This window comes from Bos taurus, chromosome 28 (genome assembly GCF_002263795.3).
Source record: "Bos taurus isolate L1 Dominette 01449 registration number 42190680 breed Hereford chromosome 28, ARS-UCD2.0, whole genome shotgun sequence".
Lineage (NCBI taxonomy): Eukaryota > Metazoa > Chordata > Mammalia > Artiodactyla > Bovidae > Bos > Bos taurus.
In genome coordinates this window covers 33,369,705-33,391,846 of record NC_037355.1, presented here as the reverse complement: position 1 = coordinate 33,391,846, position 22,142 = coordinate 33,369,705, and the positions used below count along the sequence as shown (strand labels likewise).

Below are 22,142 nucleotides of genomic sequence, written 5' to 3'. Positions count from 1 at the left end.
ATGACTAACACTTTCCCAGTAGTAGTTACAGCTTAGAAATCATGGTAACAGTGTAAGCTCTGTTAGCACCTTTATCACAGCAGTGTATATGCTGCTAGGACTGACAGATGGATAATTAATATTATTGTGGTTGTATATTTTTACAGCTGGAGTTTTCTCTTTGGAATTTTCATATCTTAAATTTCTGTTTTAATAAGCCCCCTTTTCGAACTGAAACAAAATAATGTCATGTGCTGCCAGAGAGAGCCACCAGAGGGCGCTAAATCCCTTACAGAACCCATCTGACTTCTCTGGAGCAGAATCACTCAGATTTACGTGGAGAGTATGGGAAGTGGTTCTGGGCCTGAAAAAAATGAAATCCAACGTACATTCATTATGATGTTGGGTCTACAATTAAGTAAATAAGCTTCTTTGTTCTCTTTGGCTATTACTTTAGTTTCTCTGTCTTTTTAGTTTGTTTATTCACTTTTATTTATTTATTTTAAATCAGTTGGGATTGTTCAGATTCGAATAATTTAGAAATGTGAAGCCCCGACTTGCTTTGAAAGCTTCCATGGACACATGCTCACACATGAAGAGGCTGCCCTCCTCACTGAGAAGTTTATAAATGTGATGAGAAATGAATAGGTGGCTTGTATTGTTTTCAGAACGGAGGAGGTTGGAATTTCTACTTTTGCAAAGACTTTTCCTTCTTGTGCAGTGGCCCTCAATTCCAAGCCTGCAGAAATACCTACAAGAGGTGGAATGCACTGGGGCAATTTGTAGGTGCTACTCTGTAGCCCTCGCATTCCTGAGGCTGTCCCAGGGAGCAGGAAGGCGGGGAGCGGGTGTGCATGTCAGGGTTCAGAGGGCCCATCACCCCCAGAGTGGTCTTGCCATGCCATGGAACCTGTTCATGCCCAGTTGTCGGGGGCCACACGGGCTGCTGTGTAATGGCTGCGGCAGAGGGCAGAGGCATTGCGCCTCAGTTCTCAACCCAGCTGATGGGCCGTGGGATGCAGCACAGAAGTGTGGGTCACGGAGCGACAATTTTGTCCACATTCCCCCCACAACACACACACACACACACACACACACACACACACACAGGGACTGGCTTAGGGTTCAGAAGCTCTGATCTGAGTTTGGCTGTTTGTTTTTGGGTCACAGTTTTACTTTCAGAATGGGAGAGGTTGAAATTCTACTTGTGTAAAGGATTTTCGTTCTCGTTCATTGGCCCTCAATTCCCAGCCTGCAGACACAGCTACAAGGGGTGAAACACACACAGAGACCTGTATGTTGTCTTTTTCATCCCTACACACAGTCCTTTGAGGTAAGCAGGGCAGTTCCTGTTGCTATTCCAATTCACAAATGAGAAAACACAATGAATGAAGGGGTACTTGAGGTTCCCTTTAAGTGTGAGGTCTAAACTGGTGGGGCCAGGTGCCAGGTTTTCTGAAATCTGTGCCTGGTAAGGCAGTAGTGCGAGAGCTGAGCTGCGGCCCGATGAGGGCTGTTTCTGGTGGACGCTGGTGGATGGAGGCACTCTTTCATTTGGTGCCCACCAGTCAGGAGGTGGTCGGAGAAGGCAATGTAACCCCACTCCAGTACTTTTGCCTGGAAAATCCCATGGATGGAGGAGCCTGGTAGGCTGCAGTCCATGGGGTCCCTAAGAGTCGGACATGACTGAGCGGCTTCACTTTCACTTTTCACTTTCACGCATTGGAGAAGGAAATGGCAACTCATTCCAGTGTTCTTGCCTGGAGAATCCCAGGGACAGGGGAGCCTCGTGGGCTGCCCCGGGGGTTGCACAGAGTCGGACACAACTGAAGCGACTTAGCAGCAGTAGCAGCAGCAGTCAGCAGGTGGTGATGGCTGGAGATTGTAGGAAGAACAGGATCTTGACTTTGATGGGGAGCATCTCTGAGGATCCTGCCTAGTCTAGGTTCTGCGTTGCCTAATACAGAAATTTCGAAAAGCTTTAATCAGCACAGGGATGACAAGTGATGAAAGAAGCAGAGGAGATGATGTCTCAGGGGCCTCCCAGCACCCTCTGGAAGGATGATGAGATGATGAAGGTGATGATGGAGGAGAAACCCAGTGAGGATTCTGCAGTTGGGGTGACAGAAGTCACAGCAACTGGTGGCCTTTTGCTCCTCGCCCCCCGGATGGTGTCAGAGGGGAACCCAGACTATGGGGAAAGTCCAGCAAGGCCTGGAGGGGATTCATTGGTTTGTAGAAGCTTAATTATGTGAGGAAAGGGAATCCATCCTGGGGGTTTCATATTCCACTGGGGAGATAGTTCTATCCTTTGCTGCTCTTTTCATCCTCATGTGTTTTGCTTTTAAATTTCAAATCTAAAATTTGAGGAAAGTCCTTAACTTTACTGGTACGCTGAGACCCAGAGGCAGCAAAGTATAGCCACTTAGAAGGCTAATACTGGGTTGGCCAAAAAGTTCGTTTGGGTTTTTCCAAACCCAATAAATCAAGGACCCTCTGGGCTGTGACCACCTTCCTGCACATCCCCACAGCATTTCTGGGGCTGACGCCCTCAACCCAGTGCTGGAAAGGACCCAGGGCCTCTGCATGCACAGGACTGGTGCAACAGGAATGTGTTCAGAGTGGTTTCTGAACACAGAGAACTTTTCTAATGGATGTGGGTCCCAAGCCCAATAAGTGTGTTCTGAATAGAGCAGGGAAGGAAGCTTCAAACACTCCCTTGAACCTCGCTGCCCAGCTTGCCCTCTCTTGCCCCAGCCCTGCATCCTAGGGCCTCCAAGGGCAAGGGGAGGGGCTGAGCTCTGATTGAAACAGCACAGGCCTATACTGTGAAGGATGCTAACTTGGCCTTCACGACAGGAAGGGCTGAAAGGAACCTGAGAATTCCAATTAAGCTTAAACTAATGAGCTGGAAACTTTGGGGAAACCACTGTGGGCAATGAGGGGAGAGTGTGATCATCTCACTTTTAATTAGCGCTGGAAAAACCTGTGGTCCAGCTAGTAGCAGGAGGAAGGGCAGTGTCCAGAGGGAGCATCAGAGGAGAATTCCCCTGGTGGTAAGGCACAGAGGCTGTTGAACAAACCCGGATGCCTTCTTCATCTCTAAGTGGGGAGAAGGGAAGATCCTAAGTGGGGAGAGGTGGCCTTGAACTGAACCTGAGCTGCGCTCCTCACACGATGGAGGCTGAGGCTGGATAAACACAGAGTGACTTTAGGGAACTCTGTTGTCTCTAGGAGCTGGCACTGTCCCTGAGACCAGGTCTCCCAGGCCCATCTCTGGCTACTTTCTTAGGCAGCCTCTGTCGCTTAATAAGGAAAAGGCAACAAACAAACAAACAAACAAAAACTACCATCTGCTGCTATCAAAGGGCACAGACCACCGCCAGGCCCGGCACGGGGGATTGGGGCACCTAGGAGGGCGACAGGGAAGAGCCTGTAGGGATGGATAGGGGTCGATCGAGGGTGTGTATCCTGGAGAAGGGTCCTCCTCACTCCCGAAGCCCGAGAATCTTGGGGCGTCCGGCCTGTGCAATCAACAGCTGGTTACTTCTCCCCTCCCCACCGGGGTCTGCTTTGGGGAAATTGGCCTGCCACGGGCGCCCGACGGTCCTCCTCGGGCGCGCCAGGGCGCTCGGCTGGGGGCGCAGCACCTTGGAGAGAGGTGTCGGGTCCTGCGCCTGGGTTTGGGGCTCTGTACCCTTCGCACTGGGACTCAGGGGTGCGTGCCAGGCCGCCGCCAAGGGGTCTGCCGGCCCCCTGCCCAGCCCGGAGCTGAGGCAAGCCAGCGTGGCGAGCCTCCTCCCCTCCCGCCTCGGGCGGCCTGAGCCCGCGCCGGCTCCAGTTGCTGCAGCTGCTGTTGCTGGCGGCTGCGGGGAGCGCGCAGAAGAGGCTCGGGAGGCGAGGACGGGGACGAGGAGGAGCCTGAGCAAGCGGGGAGGAAGATCGAACGAAGGCCGAGGAGGCTCAGTGGCGTGGCGACGCGGCTCGGGGATCCCGGGAGCATGGGCTAGCGGCATCGGCGGCGGGCCAGGCGCGGTGAACCTGCCGCGGCCCGACGCACACCCGGGCGGAGAGCGAGAGCCGAGCGCAGCCGGGAGAGGAGGGGCTGGCGCGCGGGTGCCCGGGAGGGGGCTGATGAGACGTTATTAACGAGTTGCCGCCTAATAAGCCCAGAGCGGCGGGCTAGCTGCCCGAGCGGCGTGCGGGGAGGGGTCCCGGGCCGGAGCGCGGCGCACACGCGTGGCGCACGGCGGGCGGCGCGGCGCGGAGCCGAGGGCACCCGGGCCGGCGCGCAGAGCCGGGGCGGGCCCGGGGGCGGCGCAGACCCCGGGCGCCGGCGGCCCGCGGCGCCCCCTCGCTCTCGGCGCTTGGGGCCGGCGCAGCCCGGGACGAGCGGGGCGCGGGCCTGGGAGGGGATCTGCCCGCGCGCTCCGTCCCCCTCCCCTCCGGACGGGCGGGCGGCCGGGGGGAGGGCGGGCGGGCGGCGGCGGCCCGCTGTATATATCTCCGCGCACCCCGCCAGGTCGCGCACAGCGCCCCGAGCCCAGGCGCCTCCCCGCCCCCTTCTCGCGCTCCGCGGCGGCAGCAGTAGCAGCAATATGGCTGTTGATGGGTGTTCGGGGTGGTGCCGGCGGCGGGAGGAGCTCCCCCGAGCCCCTGCGCCGGCTGCCCGTTGCTAGCTATGGCAAATGGTGGCGGCGGCGGCGGCGGCGGCGGCGGAGGCAGCAGTCTTAGAATGAGCAGCAATATCCACGCGAACCATCTCAGCCTAGACGCGTCCTCCTCCTCCTCTTCTTCCTCCTCCTCCTCTTCCTCGTCGTCCTCGGTCCACGAGCCCAAGATGGATGCGCTCATCATCCCGGTGACCATGGAGGTGCCGTGCGACAGCCGGGGCCAACGCATGTGGTGGGCTTTCCTGGCCTCCTCCATGGTGACTTTCTTCGGCGGCCTCTTCATCATCTTGCTCTGGAGGACGCTCAAGTACCTGTGGACCGTTTGCTGCCACTGCGGGGGCAAAACGAAGGTAACGCGCGCCCCGGGCGCCTCCTCCCTGCGCCAGCCCCGCCGCTTCTCGGCGTCCCCTGCAGCCCACCTCCTTGCTCCTCAGCGCGCCGTGCCTCCCTCCATCCTTGCCTGCCTGCCCCTCGCCGTCTTCCCTTCCCTCCGCTCTCCCGGCGCCCGCCAATTGGGGCAGCGGCCGGCGCACCGAGGGTGAGGAATTGCCCCCAGCGGATGCGCTCCGGGACGCGGACGCCCCATCCCGACCTTTTAATTTATTATAGGGTTGTTTGCGGCAGCGGCTGGGGCCAGACGGGGTACGCGCGCCGCTCGGGGGCCCGTGGTGCGGAGTTAGGGAGAGCCGACCGGGCGGGCACCGAACAAGCTGGGGGCCACGGGTGAGCTTTCCGCGCGGCTCACCTGCCCGGGCTGGGCTCCTTGTGGTGGGCGAGGGGGAGCACGTCAACTCGCACTTTAGAAACCTGTTGGGGAGGTGAGTCCGTGGAATCAGAAAAGGAAAATCCTATAGGCAGGGAGGACATCTTTTGGAACTAGGGAATCCCAAGGGAGGAACATGACCAGAGGGCGTGGGGCACCTGGAGGGGCGAGAGAAAGTTGGGGAGTAGCATCCCACTTTTAGAGACAATCCGCGGAGGCTGCCGCTTTAGGAATGTAGCGAGGTGGCAAGCCTGACATCCCCTCCCTCTGTGACTCTTAGATATTATCCTGGAACTGACTCTCTCTCCAAGTTCTTCGGCATCTGTGTTCTCGCCCCCAGGCCACCGCCTTTAGGTCCGCGAAAATGCCACCGACAGCGTGGCGCTGGAGCTGGGGGTGGACCACCGAGAGCCGGCCAAGGCCGCGGTGCTCACGCGAGCCTCCTCCCCGACGTTGTTGAGGTGGCTGGATGTTGGCTATTCCTGGCGCAGAGACGCCCACCAGCACCAGGGCTCACTACACCTTATGCGCGGTTGCTAGGCTGACTGCCTGGTCTGTCGCGTCGTGTCCCTAGAGATGTCCTCTCTCCACCGCCCCCCCCCCTCCCCCGCACTGGCTGAAGGTGCGGGGGACAGCTTTTCATAGAAAACTGCAGGATAAAAAAAGAAAGAACTGGAAAAAAAAGAGTGGCCGGGCTGCTTTCTGTTTAGATCACTTTTTAATCTAGGGGTCTAACCAGTGCTAGCGTGTTCAGAGGGAGGGGGGATCAGAGAGGGACAGCGAACCGTGCATGGTAGAAGCAGATCTCACGTCTTTTCTAATAAAGTTAGTCTGAGGACCCCTCAAACTTCCACAGGGCACGGCAACTTGTAGCAGCCTCCTTAATTGCTTCTGAGAGGGAGTAGGTAAGACAGGGGCTATGTATGACACACGAGGGTGAAAGGAAGCTCTGGCTTTCTCTCCTGATCATTAATTATACATCCTGTCGGGTACTGGGGCTCAGCTGTGTTTTGTGGCAGCACATTTGTGTTTTGGAAAATACTGATGTGTTGGAAATAAGGGAGAAAAATAAAAGCCATCATCCGATCCTTCCTCCTACTTCTCTGAGACCTCCAGATGTTAGCCAGCCAGTTTTCTCTGGAGATACCTTCTTGGCCATAGCGGTTTCTCCTTACTTGTCAGGGTGGAAGACCTCCCACATTCCAGAGAAGCCAGCAGGTTACACAGGATCCTAACCCTGGGACCCCCCTAGACCTGGCCCCTTGCCCAGCCCTCCTGACTGGGCGCCTGTTCATGTTGTCCTTGTTGTTTAGTTGGTAAGTTGTGTTGGACTCTCTTCCGGTGACCACATGGACTGTAGCCCACCAGACTCCTCTGTCCATGGGATTTCCTAGGCAAGAATACTGGAGTGGGTTGCCATTTCCTTCTCCAGGGGATCTTCCGGATCCAGGGATAGAACCCGCATCTCCTGCATTGCAGGCAGAGTCTTTACCCCTGAGCCACCTAGGAAACCCACGCTTATTCATAGAGTCTTCTTATTCACACATTCCCTCTCCTCTGCCTCCCCAGCAGTCTTCAGTCTGGGAATGTTTTTCCTTTACGGAGATTCTGTGACTACCCTTGGGGGGCGGGGCGGGGAGAAAAGAGTCGTACAAATCTCAAATGTTTTCTAGACTGATTTTAGTGAATTTAAATGACCTCTTATCTTTCAGGAACTGGGCAGGCTTGATCATACTGAGAACTTTTCTTTCAGTGAGTGAAAATAAGTTTCAGTGTTTTTGTGATCCTGGGGTTTTAAACGCAGCTTCTGAAGTCTTTTTACTGTAGGAGGTTCATCAGTGCTATGGCAGTGCCTGTGGTGACATGCGGATTGGATATTTCACGTAGAGTCTCTTTCCTAAATGATGACCAAGCATAACTTCTGTAAGTTTTCTCAAGAAAATCGTTTTTTGGCAACAATCATTTAAAAAGAACAACCCCCTTATATCAAGCTATATTTTGAAGCTCCAGTACATGCCAAGTTGACATAACCGGAAGTGTCTACAAAGAATCAGCCTGGAACGAGAGATGCTTGCAGTTGGTTGGGAAGATGTGAGGCCAGTATGGAATGAGATAGGGTTACTTTTTGTGTCTTCAGAGTCCTTTTTAAAAACATGCCTAGGATCACTGCCCCTTGATTTGCTCAATTAAACAAGTGTGTGTAGCCATCTCATTTTGCCCAATAGTAGTTACTTGGGCCTTTTATAAACTTTTCTTTCTACCCTTGAGGTCTGTATTTTTACTGCAGTCTCTCTCTGTTTTTTCTTTTTTTTTTTGTCCTTCATTCTTTTTGCTTTCCAAGTATTTAGTAGTTGTCAAGATGCCGTTCAGAAGAATGCATTTGGCTTCACTTTGGAATAATTATTTTAGTGCTGGGTTTCCCAAGCAAACCAAGGCTGCTTTTCCTTACTATTCTACCAGCCCTCAGATATGTTCACTCTCATCCTGATTTAGCCCCAAGGTGGTCTGACCTGGAGCCAGGGTCTTTTTCACATCTGAAACTCTAGGGGAATAAGCTTCAGCTGGAGCTCTGGAATTACAGCATTTGGCCTCTGGGACTATACCATCCTTTTCGATCAAAGGAGCCTGAAACTGGGTGTACATCAAGAGGCATCTCATCCTTAGTCCCTCTGACCTCTGAATCTCAAATTGTGAATGACTTCACTGTTCTGAAAAGAATGGCACGTGGGCTTCTTTAGGGAACAAAAGACAAAAAAGAATCCCGTTTTCTCGCTGTTTGGAACTTGGGCACAGTCATTCCGGTATTATAGTCTTTGCTGTATTTTTTCACCTCATGGTCTTTTTCTCTGATGGGTTTCATCAGAGCCCTCCATTCACTTGGCTGTGACGTTTCCAGGTTGAAGCCAGCCGCAGACTGTAGTGAACAAGGAGCTGCTCTGGCAGCCTCAATAAGGGCGTGACCTTGAAGGCGTGGTTTTAGTCTCTCTGGTCTCTTTCCTGCTGTGTGAAATATGGGGTTGAATTCTGTGAGTGCTACTGCCCCTTCCTGCCCTGGGACCCAGTGGAGGATAGTAGAAGGAGTTGGCGATCTATGGGTAAAGTGTCTAGCTCAGGACACATTTTGTAATTCTCCAGCTTCAGAGTGCTTGTGTGTCTTTATTTCCACCTTTTGCTCTTCCTCCAGCCCGCAGGCTGCTTTGCTTTAAATGCCTGGGGAAACTGAGGCCAGTTTCCTACGGTGGTGTGGTTTGCTGGGAGGGGCCTCGCGTGGCCAGGCATAGACTCATCCTTTTCTCTGTGCAAGCCATCCTCCTCGGAGAAGTTTGTGTTCGATCAAGTCTGGTCTGCACGTAATGAATTATGGAGGTATTGTCTTCATGGCTGTGTCTGAGAAAACAACACGTTTTCTCTGTCAGGCTCGTGACTAATATAAACATCAGATCCCATTACGGCTTGGTGATTACCCAGGGTCTGGCCTGGCACGTCCAATCAGGGCTGGAGCTTCGGAGCCTCAGAATTCTTGATTCCAGATTGGCCCTGGTGCCTCATCTCATCCTGGAGATCGGCGGCACTGGATGACCTTCAGATGCTCCGCTTTGATGGCATCACTTAAGGTGGCCTTGGAGAAGCGCTCAGGTCCCAGGCACCGGGGAGCTGCAGGTGACCTTCCTTGTCCTGAGAGCTTTTTCTCCTTGTTCCTGGCTCTCCCTGTGGAAATGCACGCTTCTGTAGAGACACTGCAGTCAGACAGACCCGAGTGCAAATCGTGGATCCCACGCTTGTTACCTGGGCATCTGTGGCTGGCAGCCCAGTTAAGCTGTTTGTCTTCACCTATAAGAAGAGCGTGATGATGCTTCCTTTGTAGGTTTCTTATAAGGAGGGACAGTACTGGGTATATACCACCCAGGAAATGCCTGTTACTTAGTAGGCCTGTCAGTAGGAGATCTCATGGCTTCACAAGACGGCGAGTTTAAAATTTTCTCCTTAAGTCCTTGAACTTTTGACCCTGGAAGGGCACTAACTACAACAAATAGAAGTTTGAACCAAAAGGGACCTCTAAACCCTGAAGTTGATTGTCCTTGGATCTGAGACTGAGATTTGGACTCATGACTCTTGGCTGCTGCTAGTCTGGTAGGTGGGGGAGGGGCAGCCTGGGAAGGCTCCTGGACGTGGATGTGGATGTGGAGAAGAGCTTGGCAGTTGGCTAGTGCTTTGATGGTGGGGAAGAGAGTGGAGGAGCCTCGTCATCGTGCGGCTCCAGGAGCTGCAGACCTAGTGCAAGTGAAAGGTTTGGTGGCCATGCATGGCTGTCTAATGTCCCTTGAGAAGGGATGAATTCCACCCCTGTTATCCCTAGTCCAGTGCTCACAGACCTGTTCCCCTGAGGCTGTGACAGTTTCCCCACCAGGGTGCCCTCTCCCCAGACCAGCTCTACCCTGGTGGTCCCCAGAGCGGTATTTCCTCCAGTGTGTTCTGTGGAGCACATGCCCTTGAATTTACCTTGTGAAACAAAATTGAAAGTCAAGACACAGCTTACTTTCTGACATAGCTGACATAGCTGCGGGCCCTTGGAGAGTCACATCACAGGTTGGGAGAAGTTCCATGGGAGAAGAATTGGGTAAACTACCCTTGGCCATACTTGCTTTGAGCAGCTCAGCCTAGGTGTCAGGGTCACTGGGTAGCATCCCAGAGTCAGCCTGTGACCTTGGGTAAGGACTTTGCCACTTTGTACCTCAGTCTCCTCATCTGTACACTAGGGATCGTCGCAGAGCACAGCCCCTTGGGATAGGTACTCTAGGGGACCCCACTTTATAGCTTTTCCTAGGAGGACACCAGTGACTGCGAACCATGTTCTGGCCCTGCTTCCGGGTGCCCAGGGGCCTAAAGAGCTGCCCTAGTGTGTGGCCTTGGGGAGAAAGGACTCCCAGGGCAAGGATCACTAAGGCCTTCTTTCCTGGATGGGGACATCCTCTGTGTGGCTGTTACAGGGAGTTCTTGCTTTGGGTCTCTCTCTGGCCAGGGCAAGAGGAGCCTGGTGCTGAAGCAGTCAGGTTGGCATTGGATTACAATGCCAGGACCTCCTTCCCAGTGTGGGCAGCCGGGGTGTCCCTGCTCACAGTGGCAGTGGCTGTGCTAGCCTGTGAATCACAGGAGCCAACACCATCTTCCTGGGACGTCAGAGCTGTGGTGCCCCTGCTGGGATGCCCCTGTGGTTCGCACGAGAGGGGCCGTGTTGGTGCCGTGATGCCACAGCTCCTGGAGCCCTGAGGGGAACCCTTTTCTCTGCAAGCCCTGTCTGGGGGTCAGGCAAGGTTGGCCTCCCGCAGGACCTCTGACCTCCCAGAGCCTTTCTGTGCATAGCAGGGAGCAGATCAACAGAGTGTTCTTTTATGAAATGCTTCTTTTCTTAAAAAAAAAATTATTTATTTCGCTGTTTCAAGTCTTAGTTGCAGCACATGGGATCTTCACTGTTCATTGTGCAGGCGAACTCTTAGCCGCACCTTGTGGGACCTACTTCCCTGACCAGAGATGCATCCTGGGCGCCTTGCATGGGGAGCGCAGAGTCTTAGCCACTGGGTCAGCAGGGAAGTCCCTGAAATGCATCAGGTGGAACGCTGACCCTGGGCACACGGAGAAGGATGCTCGGGGGGGCCCAGCCTCAGAAGCAGGGTGTGCACTCTGGGGAGAAGGCTCCAGGGCTGTGCAGTTGGGGTGTCAGATCTCCTCCTCCGAAGGCCAGAGGGAGCATCAGTCTGTTTGCTCCTGGTGCTTCTCGCACCTTAATATGTACACGAATCACCTGGGGAACTAGTGGGATGCAGATTCTGATTCAGAAGGTCCAGGGTGGGGCCTGAGACTGTGCATTTCTCATGAGACACAGGTGCTGGGCAGACCACGCTTTGAGAAGCAAGTATCCGGTCCCTTCCTCAGTCTCCAAGCAGTCCCTCTCTGAAGACAGGGCTATTTTAAAATATGGAAGTTCCCATTTCCTCAGCATGGGAAGGGATGAGAAGAGGAAGGTTCACTGTGCCAGGACAACCGGGTCGAGAAAACTCGGCTCAGGCCTCTTCTCCTTGCTGCAGTTCAGTCTGGACCCTCGAGGCTAAAGCTGATTGTTGGCATGTCTGCGCCCAAGGAACCCACAGAGCCCTTGGTTTGGGCTTGGGTCATGGTGGCCAGGGCGGCATCCTGCAGATGTGTGGGGTGTGGTCCATGTGTCGCCCACAGGCTCTCCCTCGTGCCAGTGGGTCCCACTGCAAGGGGTGAGACTTTCCGAAGTCCAGGATGGCAACTCAGCCAAACCACCCTCTTGCAAAATTAGAGGCTCTTGGTGGAGCGGGGGCTGCTCTGTGGTGAAGCTCCGGGAGGCCAGCTGCTGGCCATGCCCTCCGGACTGTTTGAAGTTGGCGGGCCGCAAAACTGCAGCCTGATTTTCCATAGAGACCCGGGTGGGCCTTCCCAAACCCTCTCACAGAGGGTGCAGTGTGAGAGGATTGGGCTTAAGACCTGAGCACTGAGTGTGGAGAGGTGGGTGGCCCTGAGCTGTACCGCCCTCCAGGGGTACTCCTCCACAGTTCCAGCAGGGGCAGTTGGAAGTAGCTTGTTTTCTCACCCTGCTGTCGGGTTTTTCACGGCTCGTACTGTCAGGGGCTTTTTCCTGGAGATGTGCTTCTTGTGTTGTTCCATTGTCAAAGGGGAGAACCTGGAATAGACATTTATCTTGAGCATCTTCAGCTTAAATGAAGGCCTTAGCATGATGCATGGCACACAGTAGGTCCTCAAATAATTAAAAAAAAAAATTTGGCTGCACTGCGCGGCATGTGAGATCTTGGTTCCCCGACCAGGGATTGAACTTGTATCCCCTGCTCTGGGAGCATGGAACCCCAACCAGTAGATCGCCAGGGAAGTCCCAGTCCTCAGATAAATCTTATGGTTGTTATTATTGTTGTTTTTGCTTTTGTTCCATAGTAAGTGCATCCTGTGTTCCAGGAACCAAGCTAGGTGCTAGAAGAGAAATAAGATCAAGTCTGTTTGATGGAGGGGAGAGAAAAATTCAGTTATCTTCTCATGGGTACACATATGTCTGGTCTCTGAGTTGCCTGCAAACCTGCCTGAGGGCAGGACGAGTTGTGTAAATATAAGCAAACATGTATTTTGGGTGGGTCCTTTCCACAGTGGTTTTTGAGTGGCCATGAGGGGAGCTGTGTGGGAATGTTATAGGTACAAATAGAGTTTGCTGATCTTTAGGGTAATTTCTTAGAAGCTATGGAGAAACTCTGAGTGAAAGAGATGGGTTTGATTCAGTGACAAAATGATATTTGAGTCACTTCTGAATTTAAGTTTTCATGCCACCCTGGTCTCCCCTGACCAGTGGGTAACAAGCATTAGTTCATGATGAGCCCTTGTTCTTGAGCTGTATGAGTCAGCCAGGGGATGGAAGGACAGCTTCAAAACAGTGGCATCCTGAAGATGGGCTTTGCTTTGTTTGGGACATTATTTGGTGATTGTCCTTGGGGGATTGTGTCTAATTGCCAGTTTGAAAATGTAACTGGCACTCCGGGTCCAGAATGGATCTACTTAACATCGTCAAGCTGAGCCTCGGAATCATCTCCGTGTAAGATCTCATTACCTGGGTGACTAATGCTTCTTTACATGGCCAAAAGAGAAATTATTTAAAACATCTCATTTACTTTGTGTTCTTTATGCTGCTTCACTGGCCTCCCTGCTAGGCTTTTCCAGGGGACCAGATCCGGTTGACTCTGGGCCTTTCAAAGGTAGTTAACAGGAACTTCTGTGTTTCTTCCTTCTCCCCTTTCTCCTGCTCTCCATCCTTTTCCTGACTTCCCTTCTTCCCTGTGGTTCCTGCCAAGCCCAGGAGCAGAGGGACTGAAGTCTGCAGGTTAGTGGACAGCAATGAGGGCTTGATCTTGCAAGTTTAGAAGCGTGTGGGATTGTGACGTTGTAAGTATAGAAAGGTACTTTGGGGCTGGGGTCCTACCTCCTCTTTAGCACCAGTGCTAGGAGCCCTCTGCCCCATCTCTAGAGGAGACAGGGGTGTTCATGGTCTTCTGAAGTCACCTTTCCATAGGGGGGCACAAACCCACCTTTGAACGGAAAGGTCTTTCTCCTTGCACTAGCCGCTCTTTGCTTCTGGGGTATTTCTGGGACATATGGAACACGTCTTGGTAGGTGATGGATTTTGGATTCAGTCCAGTCCAGAAAGGCCCAGGGCTGGTTTAGGTTTAGTTGTCAGCAATGATCTTGAGATGTAGAATTCCCTTGACTTTTGTTGCTACCATGCAAACCACCTTCTTTTTTTTCTCATGACTCTGTCTAGTCCTTCTTCCCCAGAAGTGGTGAGGCTTCCCCATGTCCTGTTCCCCACAGTTTGCACTAAAAAAAATTTTTTTTTAAAGATTTACTTATTTATTTATTTTGGCCTGTGGTGGGTCTTTGTTGCTATATGTGGGTTTTCTCTAGCTGCAGCAAGTGGGCTGCACTTCGTTGTAGGCTTCTCATTGTGGTGGCTTCTCTAGGCACACAGGCTTGAGTAGTTGCAGCATGTGGGCTCCGTGGTTGCATCTCCTGGGCTGTAGAGTGTGGGCTCAGTAGTTGAGGTGCATGGGCTTAGTTCTCTGTGGCATGTGAGATCTTCTTGGACTAGGGATTGAACTGGTGTCCCTTGCATTGCAAGATAGATTTTTAACCACTAGACCACCAGGGACGTCCTTGTGTGGGTCTTATTGGACGCTGGGGGTGAGGACGTGGCTGTCCCTGAGCCATCAGGTCACCTCTTTGTCACTGGATCGTGCCTGGCATTTCCAAAGTTCAGCTTCTTTCAGAGTTTAGTGCTGAGCTTGGCTGAGAGCAGATGTGATTTGGGGGTGATGCCAAGAATCCAGATGTGGAGTGTGGATCCTTTGTTAAGAAGCACAAGTTGGACTCTGCTTTCTAGGTGTTGGCTGCTCCCAAAGGATGGAGAACAGACAGCGATCTTGAGCCTCTTTTTGAAACATTTAAATACAGCTGCTTCTAGAATTGAAGATTATTCCTCTCCAACTGCTCATCTTATCTCTTCTCCTCTGGGCTTCTCTATACCACTGCTGTCATTCTCCCTATTTTGCTGAGCAGAAACAAATCAGAGCAGAAAGAGAGCATGCAAGAGGGGAGGGTGGAGGAGGGCAGTGGGGAGCAGGAGATGCTCACACAAAGAAAAGTAGAATTTCTGTTCTGGAAACTGGAGGTTAGATAAATATATAATTGGATGGATTTTGTTTTTAGTCCCTTCACCTTTGTCTTAATCATGATAAGTGACCTCACCCCCAAGGTGTGCAGAATGATATAAAGACCAGTGGAAAGCGTGCTTTCCCTCTTGGAAGAGTTTAGCTTTTCAAGTGAGAAGTTCCCTCTGATTAACTGCTACTGTGAGGTGTGTGTGGCCCTGTGACCCAGACGCCCAGGGTCATAAGGTTTCTGGGGGCTTTTCTTCTTTGTGCATCTGTTTATGCAGGAGCAGCATTCTTTTCTTTGGGAGAGGATGCTGTATGAACTTATTTTCTCTATACTTGACTTTGGAAAGTAGACTTTTTGTGGCTCTGGAAGGGGAAAAAGTAGATGTACAATGATTAACAATGGAGAGCTCAGAGATAAGGGCCCTGAGGCTCGGAGGAAAGATCTGGAAGGTGAAAGGGTTTATCCAAGTGCCGGGGATTTTCATGGCCAACATTAGCTGGCCGCCACTTAATATATTGTTTATTTTCTTTGTGCATCTGGGAGCACTTTGCTCATAGTGCTCAGCGGCATTGATTTAACTGCTCATGAGTTACGACCATTTCTCCCATAGATTGTGGCAGCCACAGCTGACCAAGTGGTAAGATTCTTGAAGAATACAGGAATGGTGTCTTGAGCTGAGCCCATCAGAGAAGTCAGTGATTTGCCTGTCTTAAAGAAATCCATTTCTTAATGTTCGTGTACTACTGTCTTCCCCGTAAGATTTCTTTTTCAGTTTGTGTTTCAAACTTTTGTCCTTAATCTTAAAGTATGTATATATGCGTTGTAGAAGATGTAGGCAGGACAGAGAGGCACTAAAAGAAAAAGGGATGCCTCAAACCCGTCATGATGGCTACTATGTCAGAAGCCCAGAAAACAGCACGTGTTGGTGAGGATGTGGAGAAATTGGAACCCTGGTGCACTGGGAATGCAGGATGATACAGCTGTTATGGGAAGTGTATGGTGGCTCCTCAGAAAAGCTGAAAATAGAACTACCACCTGACCTAGCAGTTCTACTACTGGGTACATATCTAAAAGGAGAGATTTGTGTATTTCTGTTCATATCAGCGTTATTCATGATAGGTGGAAGCAACCCAGGTGTCCAAAGATGGATAAATGGATAAACAAAATGTGGTATGTACATGCAATGAAATATTATTCAGCTTGAAAAAGGAAGGAAATTCTGACGCGTGCTACAACATGGATGCACCTCAAGGACATTATGCGGGGTAAAATAAGCCAGTCGTGAAAGGCAAAATACTGTGTGATTATACTTATGTTGAGGCGCCTAAATTCCTAAAGACAAAAGTAGAATGATGGTTATTGGGGGGTGGGGGGATGAGGGAATTGTTGTTTAATGGATATAGAATTTCAGCTTTGCAGGATGAAAAGGTTCTTCATGGTAATATGAATATACTTAATATTACCAAAAGGACTTCCCTGGTGGCTCAGATGGTAAAGTGTCTGCCTACAATGCGGGAAACCTGGGTTCGATCCCTGGGTCGGGAAGATCCCCTGGAGAAGAAAATGGCAACCCACTTCAGTACTCTTGCCTGGAAAATCACATGGATAGAGGAGCCTGGTAGGCTACAGTCCAAGGGGTCACAAAGAGTCGGACACAACTGAGCAACTTCCCTTTAATGTTACCAAATGGTGCACTTGAAAATGGTTAAGATGGTTAAGTTTATGTCTATTTTCCCACTGTTAAAATTTTTTTAAGAAAGGAAGAAAATCCCTCTAAACCCCACTTCCTGGAGTTTGTCATCATTATCTTTGAGCACATTCTTCACTGTGGTGCTCATGTTGGTCGGTGGGGCAGCTGATATCTTTCCTCCAAGGTCTGGTAACAGGCAGTCCTGGGAGAAGTTTCCTGGCTGGCCTTGTTTGGTTCTGATGGTACCCATAGTGGGAGCAGAAGGACAGACCCAGCAACTCTCTTTCTGCCAGTGAGTCTCGTTTGATAGTGTGTGAAGTGAAAGGACACTGGATTTTTAATTTTTTTGCCTCCGTCTTGAGGCATGTGGTAACTTAGTTCTGGAACCCATGCCCCCTACATTGGAAGCATGGAGTCTTAACCACTGGACTATCTAGGAAGTTCGTGTGTTTTTTATTTTGACATATAAGTAGCTATAGTATCGTAGGCAAGTCACGTCTCCAGGCCCTAGCTTTCTCGTGTGAAACATGCTCTCTGATTCATTTCAGGGAGATTTCAGTAGACAGCTAATTTTTTTTTAAATTAGAAAATTTTTAATACCAAAAACATTTTTTATTGGAGTATAGCCGATTAACAATGTCATGGTAGTTTTAGGTGAACAGCAAAGGGACTCACCCATACATACACATGTATCCACTCTCCGCCAACCCTCCCCCCATCCAGGCTGGCACATAGCATTGAGCAGAGTTCCATGCGCTATGCAATAGGTCTTTGTTGGTTATCCATTTTAAATACAGCAGTGTGTACATGACCTTCCCAAAGTCCCCAGTTATCCCTTCTGCCTGGCAACCATAAGTTCATTTTCTAAGTCTGTGAGTCTCTTTCTGTGTTATAATAAGTTCATTTGTATCATTTCTTTTTAGATTCCACATGTAAGAGATGTCATATGACATTTCTGCGTCTCTGTCGGACTTACTTCACTCAATATGACACTGTCTAGATCCATCTATGTTGCTGCAAATGACATTATTCCATGCTTTTTAATGGACAGCCATTTCTTAAATCGGATTTTAGAGCTGTCACTCTTACCTGATAAAGAACCCGAGATTAACTTACCCAAGGCAGTGGGTCCAGGGAGCAGGTCTGGTTCCTCAATGAATCCCCAGAGTGAAATTTGATTGACCTGTTCTCAGAACTTCCATATTGATTTTGATGAGGTGGCATATTTAAGAATGACAGTCTGGGGACATAGGCCCATTGGAAATACTATCAAACTTAGCATTAAAAGAAAAAAGAGTCTCAGAAATAGGTTTTTGTGACTGTGCTGTTACTTCAGATGACATAACCACACTGTTATTGAAGTTTTGGTTTTAATTTCTGACATAACCACACTGTTATTGAAGTTTTAGTTTTAGTTTCTGATGTGGGGGAGAGGCTGAAAAGGTCTTAGATTATAGTTGTTGCTGTGGTTCAGTCGCCAAGTCGTGTCCGACTCTTTGCGACCCCATGGGCTTAGATTATAGACTAGACTATAAACAGTCCACTATGATAGACCGGCTTTGTTGAGGTTGGGAATAAAAAGAAACATCTGATTTGAGAGGAGATCATGCGTACTTTCATGCTTTTCCTTAACTCGGCCCAGAAGATAACTCCAAAGCGAGAATGTTCATCTCAGTCGTATTCCACGGCGTTCCAGTGGCCAAAATGAGGGATAAGATGACCACAGTGTCTGTGGCAAAGGAGAGCATGTCCGATGGAGTCAGTAACTTCTGAAGTGCCGCCCCTCCCTGCCCGGACCCCCCACCCCCGCCTCAAATCATAGCCAGCACATCAGAACCTGCTGAATAGTCTCTTAGGTTATATAACATTAATCAGATTATGCTACTAGGGCCATGTATTAAATTTTAACTTGCCACAGATCCATTCTGTTAATACTTCACAGATCCACAGAGTGCCAGGTAGTTTGGGGGCTTTATCGAACGAATTGGTGATGATGTAGGACTTGACGAGGCCCAGATAAAAATACTTTCCTTAGATTTTCTGTTATATTTTAACTTTTATTGGAGGGTTGCAGGCATCCTGCAAGTATTTCTTACAAAATAAACTAAAAAATTGAAGACCATAGTTTTTTGTTTTTTGTTTTTTTAATCTGTTGTACTGAACAGTTGATTTCTGGCCATGAGCCAGTTAGGACAGAAATTTTTTTGAAAGCTCTGGAAGCTTTTCATTTTCCAGTGACAGGCGATGCAAGCACTCTGCTTTTAATTGGACCCTTCTTTAAGTCAGGAGCTGAAATGTTATCATGCAGATCTCTCCTGAGTTGCATGGAAACTAATAAAATCACGAAGGTTTCTACTTGTACTCTATGAACACAGACTGTAATGAAACTGAAACAGCTATCTCCAGGGATGATGCTATTTAAATGCTAGGCAAGGCTTGACAGCAGTTTTAATGGTGAAAAGAAAAGCCAGCGAGAGAGCACTCCCATTCTCTCCTCCCCGCCCCACCGTGCGGGTTCACCCTGCCCCTCTTTGCTTCCTGACCTTGGAGAGATTGACTCAGAGCAGAGACCTGTCACTGTTAGTAAATCCTGCCTACCACCTGTTGTAGAAAACAGCACCTGTTCTCAAACATTCTCTCTTGGTCTTTTCTCTCCCTCCTCAGACATTGCATTGATCTCCACACTTACCAGTGCTTTTGTTTTGCCGAGTCTTTCTGTGTGAACTGGAGTAACTGGCTTTTTAGGGAAAAAATTTAAGAAACTTTTTAAAGTAGTTACTATAGCATCGAGTGCTCCTTTAAAATTCCATATGTTTATTATGTTGGAGAAGGCAATGGCACCCCACTCCAGTACTCTTGCCTGGAAAATCCCATGGATGGAGGAGCCTGGTGTGCTGCAGACCATGGGGTCGCTAAGAGTCGGACTCACTGAGCGACTTCACTTTCACTTTTCACTTTCATGCATTGGAGAAGGAAATGGCAACCCACTCCAGTGTTCTTGCCTGGAGAATCCCAGGGATGGGGGAGCCTGGTGGGCTGCCGTCTATGGGGTCGCACAGAGTCGGACACGACTGAAGCGACTTAGGAGGAGGAGGATGTTTATTATGTTGTTTAAACCTCAGGACAGTCCTGCAGAGTGAACTTTTTTTTAAAATTAATTAATTACTTTTTGGCTGCTCCAGGTCTTGGTTGCTGCACGCGGTCTTTCTCTAGCTGTGCTGTGCGGGCTTCTCACACGTGGAGAGCACAACCTCTAGGCACGAGGGCTCAGTAGTTGTGGCTTAGTTACCCCGCAGCATGTGGATCGAACCCGTGCCTCCTGCATCGGCAGGCGGATTCTTAAGCACTGGACCACCAGGGAAGTCCTGGAGTGAACCTTGTTGTGATTCCCAGTTTGCAAATTAGGAGACTGAAGCATAGAGGATGTAATTTTCTTTCTTTTTTGGGTAACAAACTTTGAGCATTTGTGTGCCTGGTAGTTCCTAAGCACTTTATATTATTTAATCCTTGCCACAACCCAGTGACAGAGGCGGTGTCTTCATCCTCACTTTATAGGTTAGGAAACAGAGACGTGGAGAGGTGCAGTGACTTGCTCAGGGTCACGCAGTAGTGAGGGCCAGTTCAGTTCAGATCAGTCGCTGAGTCGTGTCCAATTCTTTGCGACCCCATGAATTGCAGCACGCCAGGCCTCCCTGTCCATCACCAACTCCCGGAGTTCACTCAGACTCACGTCCATCGAGTCAGTGATGCCATCCAGCCATCTCATCCTCTATCGTCCCCTTCTCCTCCTGCTCCCAATCCCTCCCAGCATCAGAGTCTTTTCCATTGAGTCAACTCTTCGCATGAGGTGGCCAAAGTACTGGAGTTTCAGCTTTAGCATCATTCCTTCCAAAGAAATCCCAGGGCTGATCTCCTTCAGAATGGACTGGTTGGATCTCCTTGCAGTCCAAGGGACTCTCAAGAGTCTTCTCCAACACCACAGTTCAAAAGCATCAATTCTTCGGTGCTCAGCCTTCTTCACAGTCCAACTCTCACATCCATAAATGACCACAGGAAAAACCATAGCCTTGACTAGACGGATCTTTGTTGGCAAAGTAATGTCTCTGCTTTTCAATATGCTATCTAGGTTGGTCATAACTTTTCTTCCAAGGAGTAAGCGTCTTTTAATTTCATGGGTGTAAGTCCAGGCAGTGGGCAGGGGAGCTCATGTGTCTAACCCCTGTACTGCTCACCTACAGTCACTACTGCTGTAGTGGTAGGTGGGCTCTGCTCAGCTCATCCCTCCACATATTGAAGGAAACTTTGGAGACCTAGCACTGAAGAGAGGATATAGTATGTAGAGAGTCAGGCACCGTCCTTAGATAAGATGTGAGATTCCCCTGGACAAGTTTGGAAAGTGCTATACTATCTGGATAGAAATGAGCCTTAAGGGTTATCTAGTCCTCTGAGTCTCTCCTTGTCTTGGTTTCCCTTGCTGGTCAGAGGGTCAAGCACCTTTTCTCTCCCCAGCAGGCAGGTGCGCTGTGGGCAGCTGTGCATGTTGCTCACTGCACAACTGCAGGGCTGCTATGACTTTGACGTCAAATAATGCAAGACTGGGCATTATGAAATAGGGCAAATATACCATATCCCTGTGATGAGGTGTAGGTGGAGGCATCACATACATATTGGGGCATTTTTCTGATTATCAGTCTTCCTGGAAGTTTTGGATAAAAACATAGTTTTAATATTAACACATATACAGAAGCTATTAGGAGTAGGATGCAGAATTCAAATGTATTTTTAAAAATCTTAAGAAATGGGCAGGAATAGAGGTGCAGATGTAGAGAACGGACTTGTAGGCACAGAGGGGAAGGATCGGGTGGGATGAATTGAGAGAGTAGCGTTGACGTGTATCCCCTGTGCTGTGCTTAGCTGCTCAGTCGTGTTCAACTCTTTGCAACCCCATAGACAGTAGCCTGCCAGGCTCCTCTGTCTAGGGGGATTTTCCAGGTAAGAATACTGGAGTGGGTTGCTGTGCCCGCCTCCAGGGGAGCTTCCCAACCCAGGGATCGAACCCAGGTCTCCCACATTGCAGGCAGATTCTTTGCCATCTGAAGCACCAGGGAAGCCCAAGAATACTGGAGTGGGTAGCCTATCTGTTCTCCAGGGATCTTCCCAACCAGGAATTGAACCAGGGTCTCCTGCATTGCAGGTGGATTCTTTACCAGCTGAACTACCAGGGAGTGTAAACCAGATAGCTAGTGGGCAGCTGCCGTGTAGCACAGGAAGCCCAGCTCAGTACTCTGTAATGACCTGGAGGAGGGGGGTGGGGTAGGGATGGGAGGGAGGCCCACGAGGGAGGGGACCTCTGCATACTTAGAGCTGATTCACGTAGTTGTACAGCACAAACTAACACAGCATGGTAAAGCAATTTTACTCCAATTAAAAAATAAATTGAAAAAAACAAAAGCAAAACCCTTGAGAGTTTCGTGTGGGAAGGGCAGGGGCACTCATTCAGGAGTGTGTGGAGGAGTGAGATAGTTTGACACCCACCAGCGGAGGCTTCTCAGTAGACTCTGAACCAAGCATCCTGATGTGAAATGATGCCCGACATGCTATTTGCTCATATCTCAAGCTCTGCAACTGTGTTATTAAAAGAATGGAAATTCTATGAAAAGCAAATAAATACCTCTGAATTCCCTGGCCTGCTATAAATAAAGTGCATTTTGAATGTCGGTGGGCCAGAGAATTTAATCTGCACACTCAGAAGGAGGTAGTGGTAACTTATTCAGTGGCTGTGAATCTTCCCTTGCCTTGGAAA

General features: G+C 50.1%; 1 protein-coding gene across 17 annotated transcripts in view; it reads left to right on the top strand.

Annotated features, from left to right (window-relative positions):
- The first annotated feature begins 4,385 nt into the window (after nucleotides 1-4,385).
- The window catches only part of KCNMA1 (potassium calcium-activated channel subfamily M alpha 1), a 777,298-nt gene continuing 759,541 nt past the window's right edge, over nucleotides 4,386-22,142 (top strand). For 16 of the 17 annotated variants that reach the window (XR_009493216.1, XM_024986560.2, XM_024986559.2 and 13 more), the window contains exon 1: nucleotides 4,509-5,002. Coding sequence is in view for 16 of the 17 variants with exons in the window: in XM_024986560.2 (XP_024842328.1) it covers nucleotides 4,661-5,002 (342 nt within the window). In the remaining variant the exon portion in view is untranslated. 17 annotated transcript variants of the gene reach the window in all.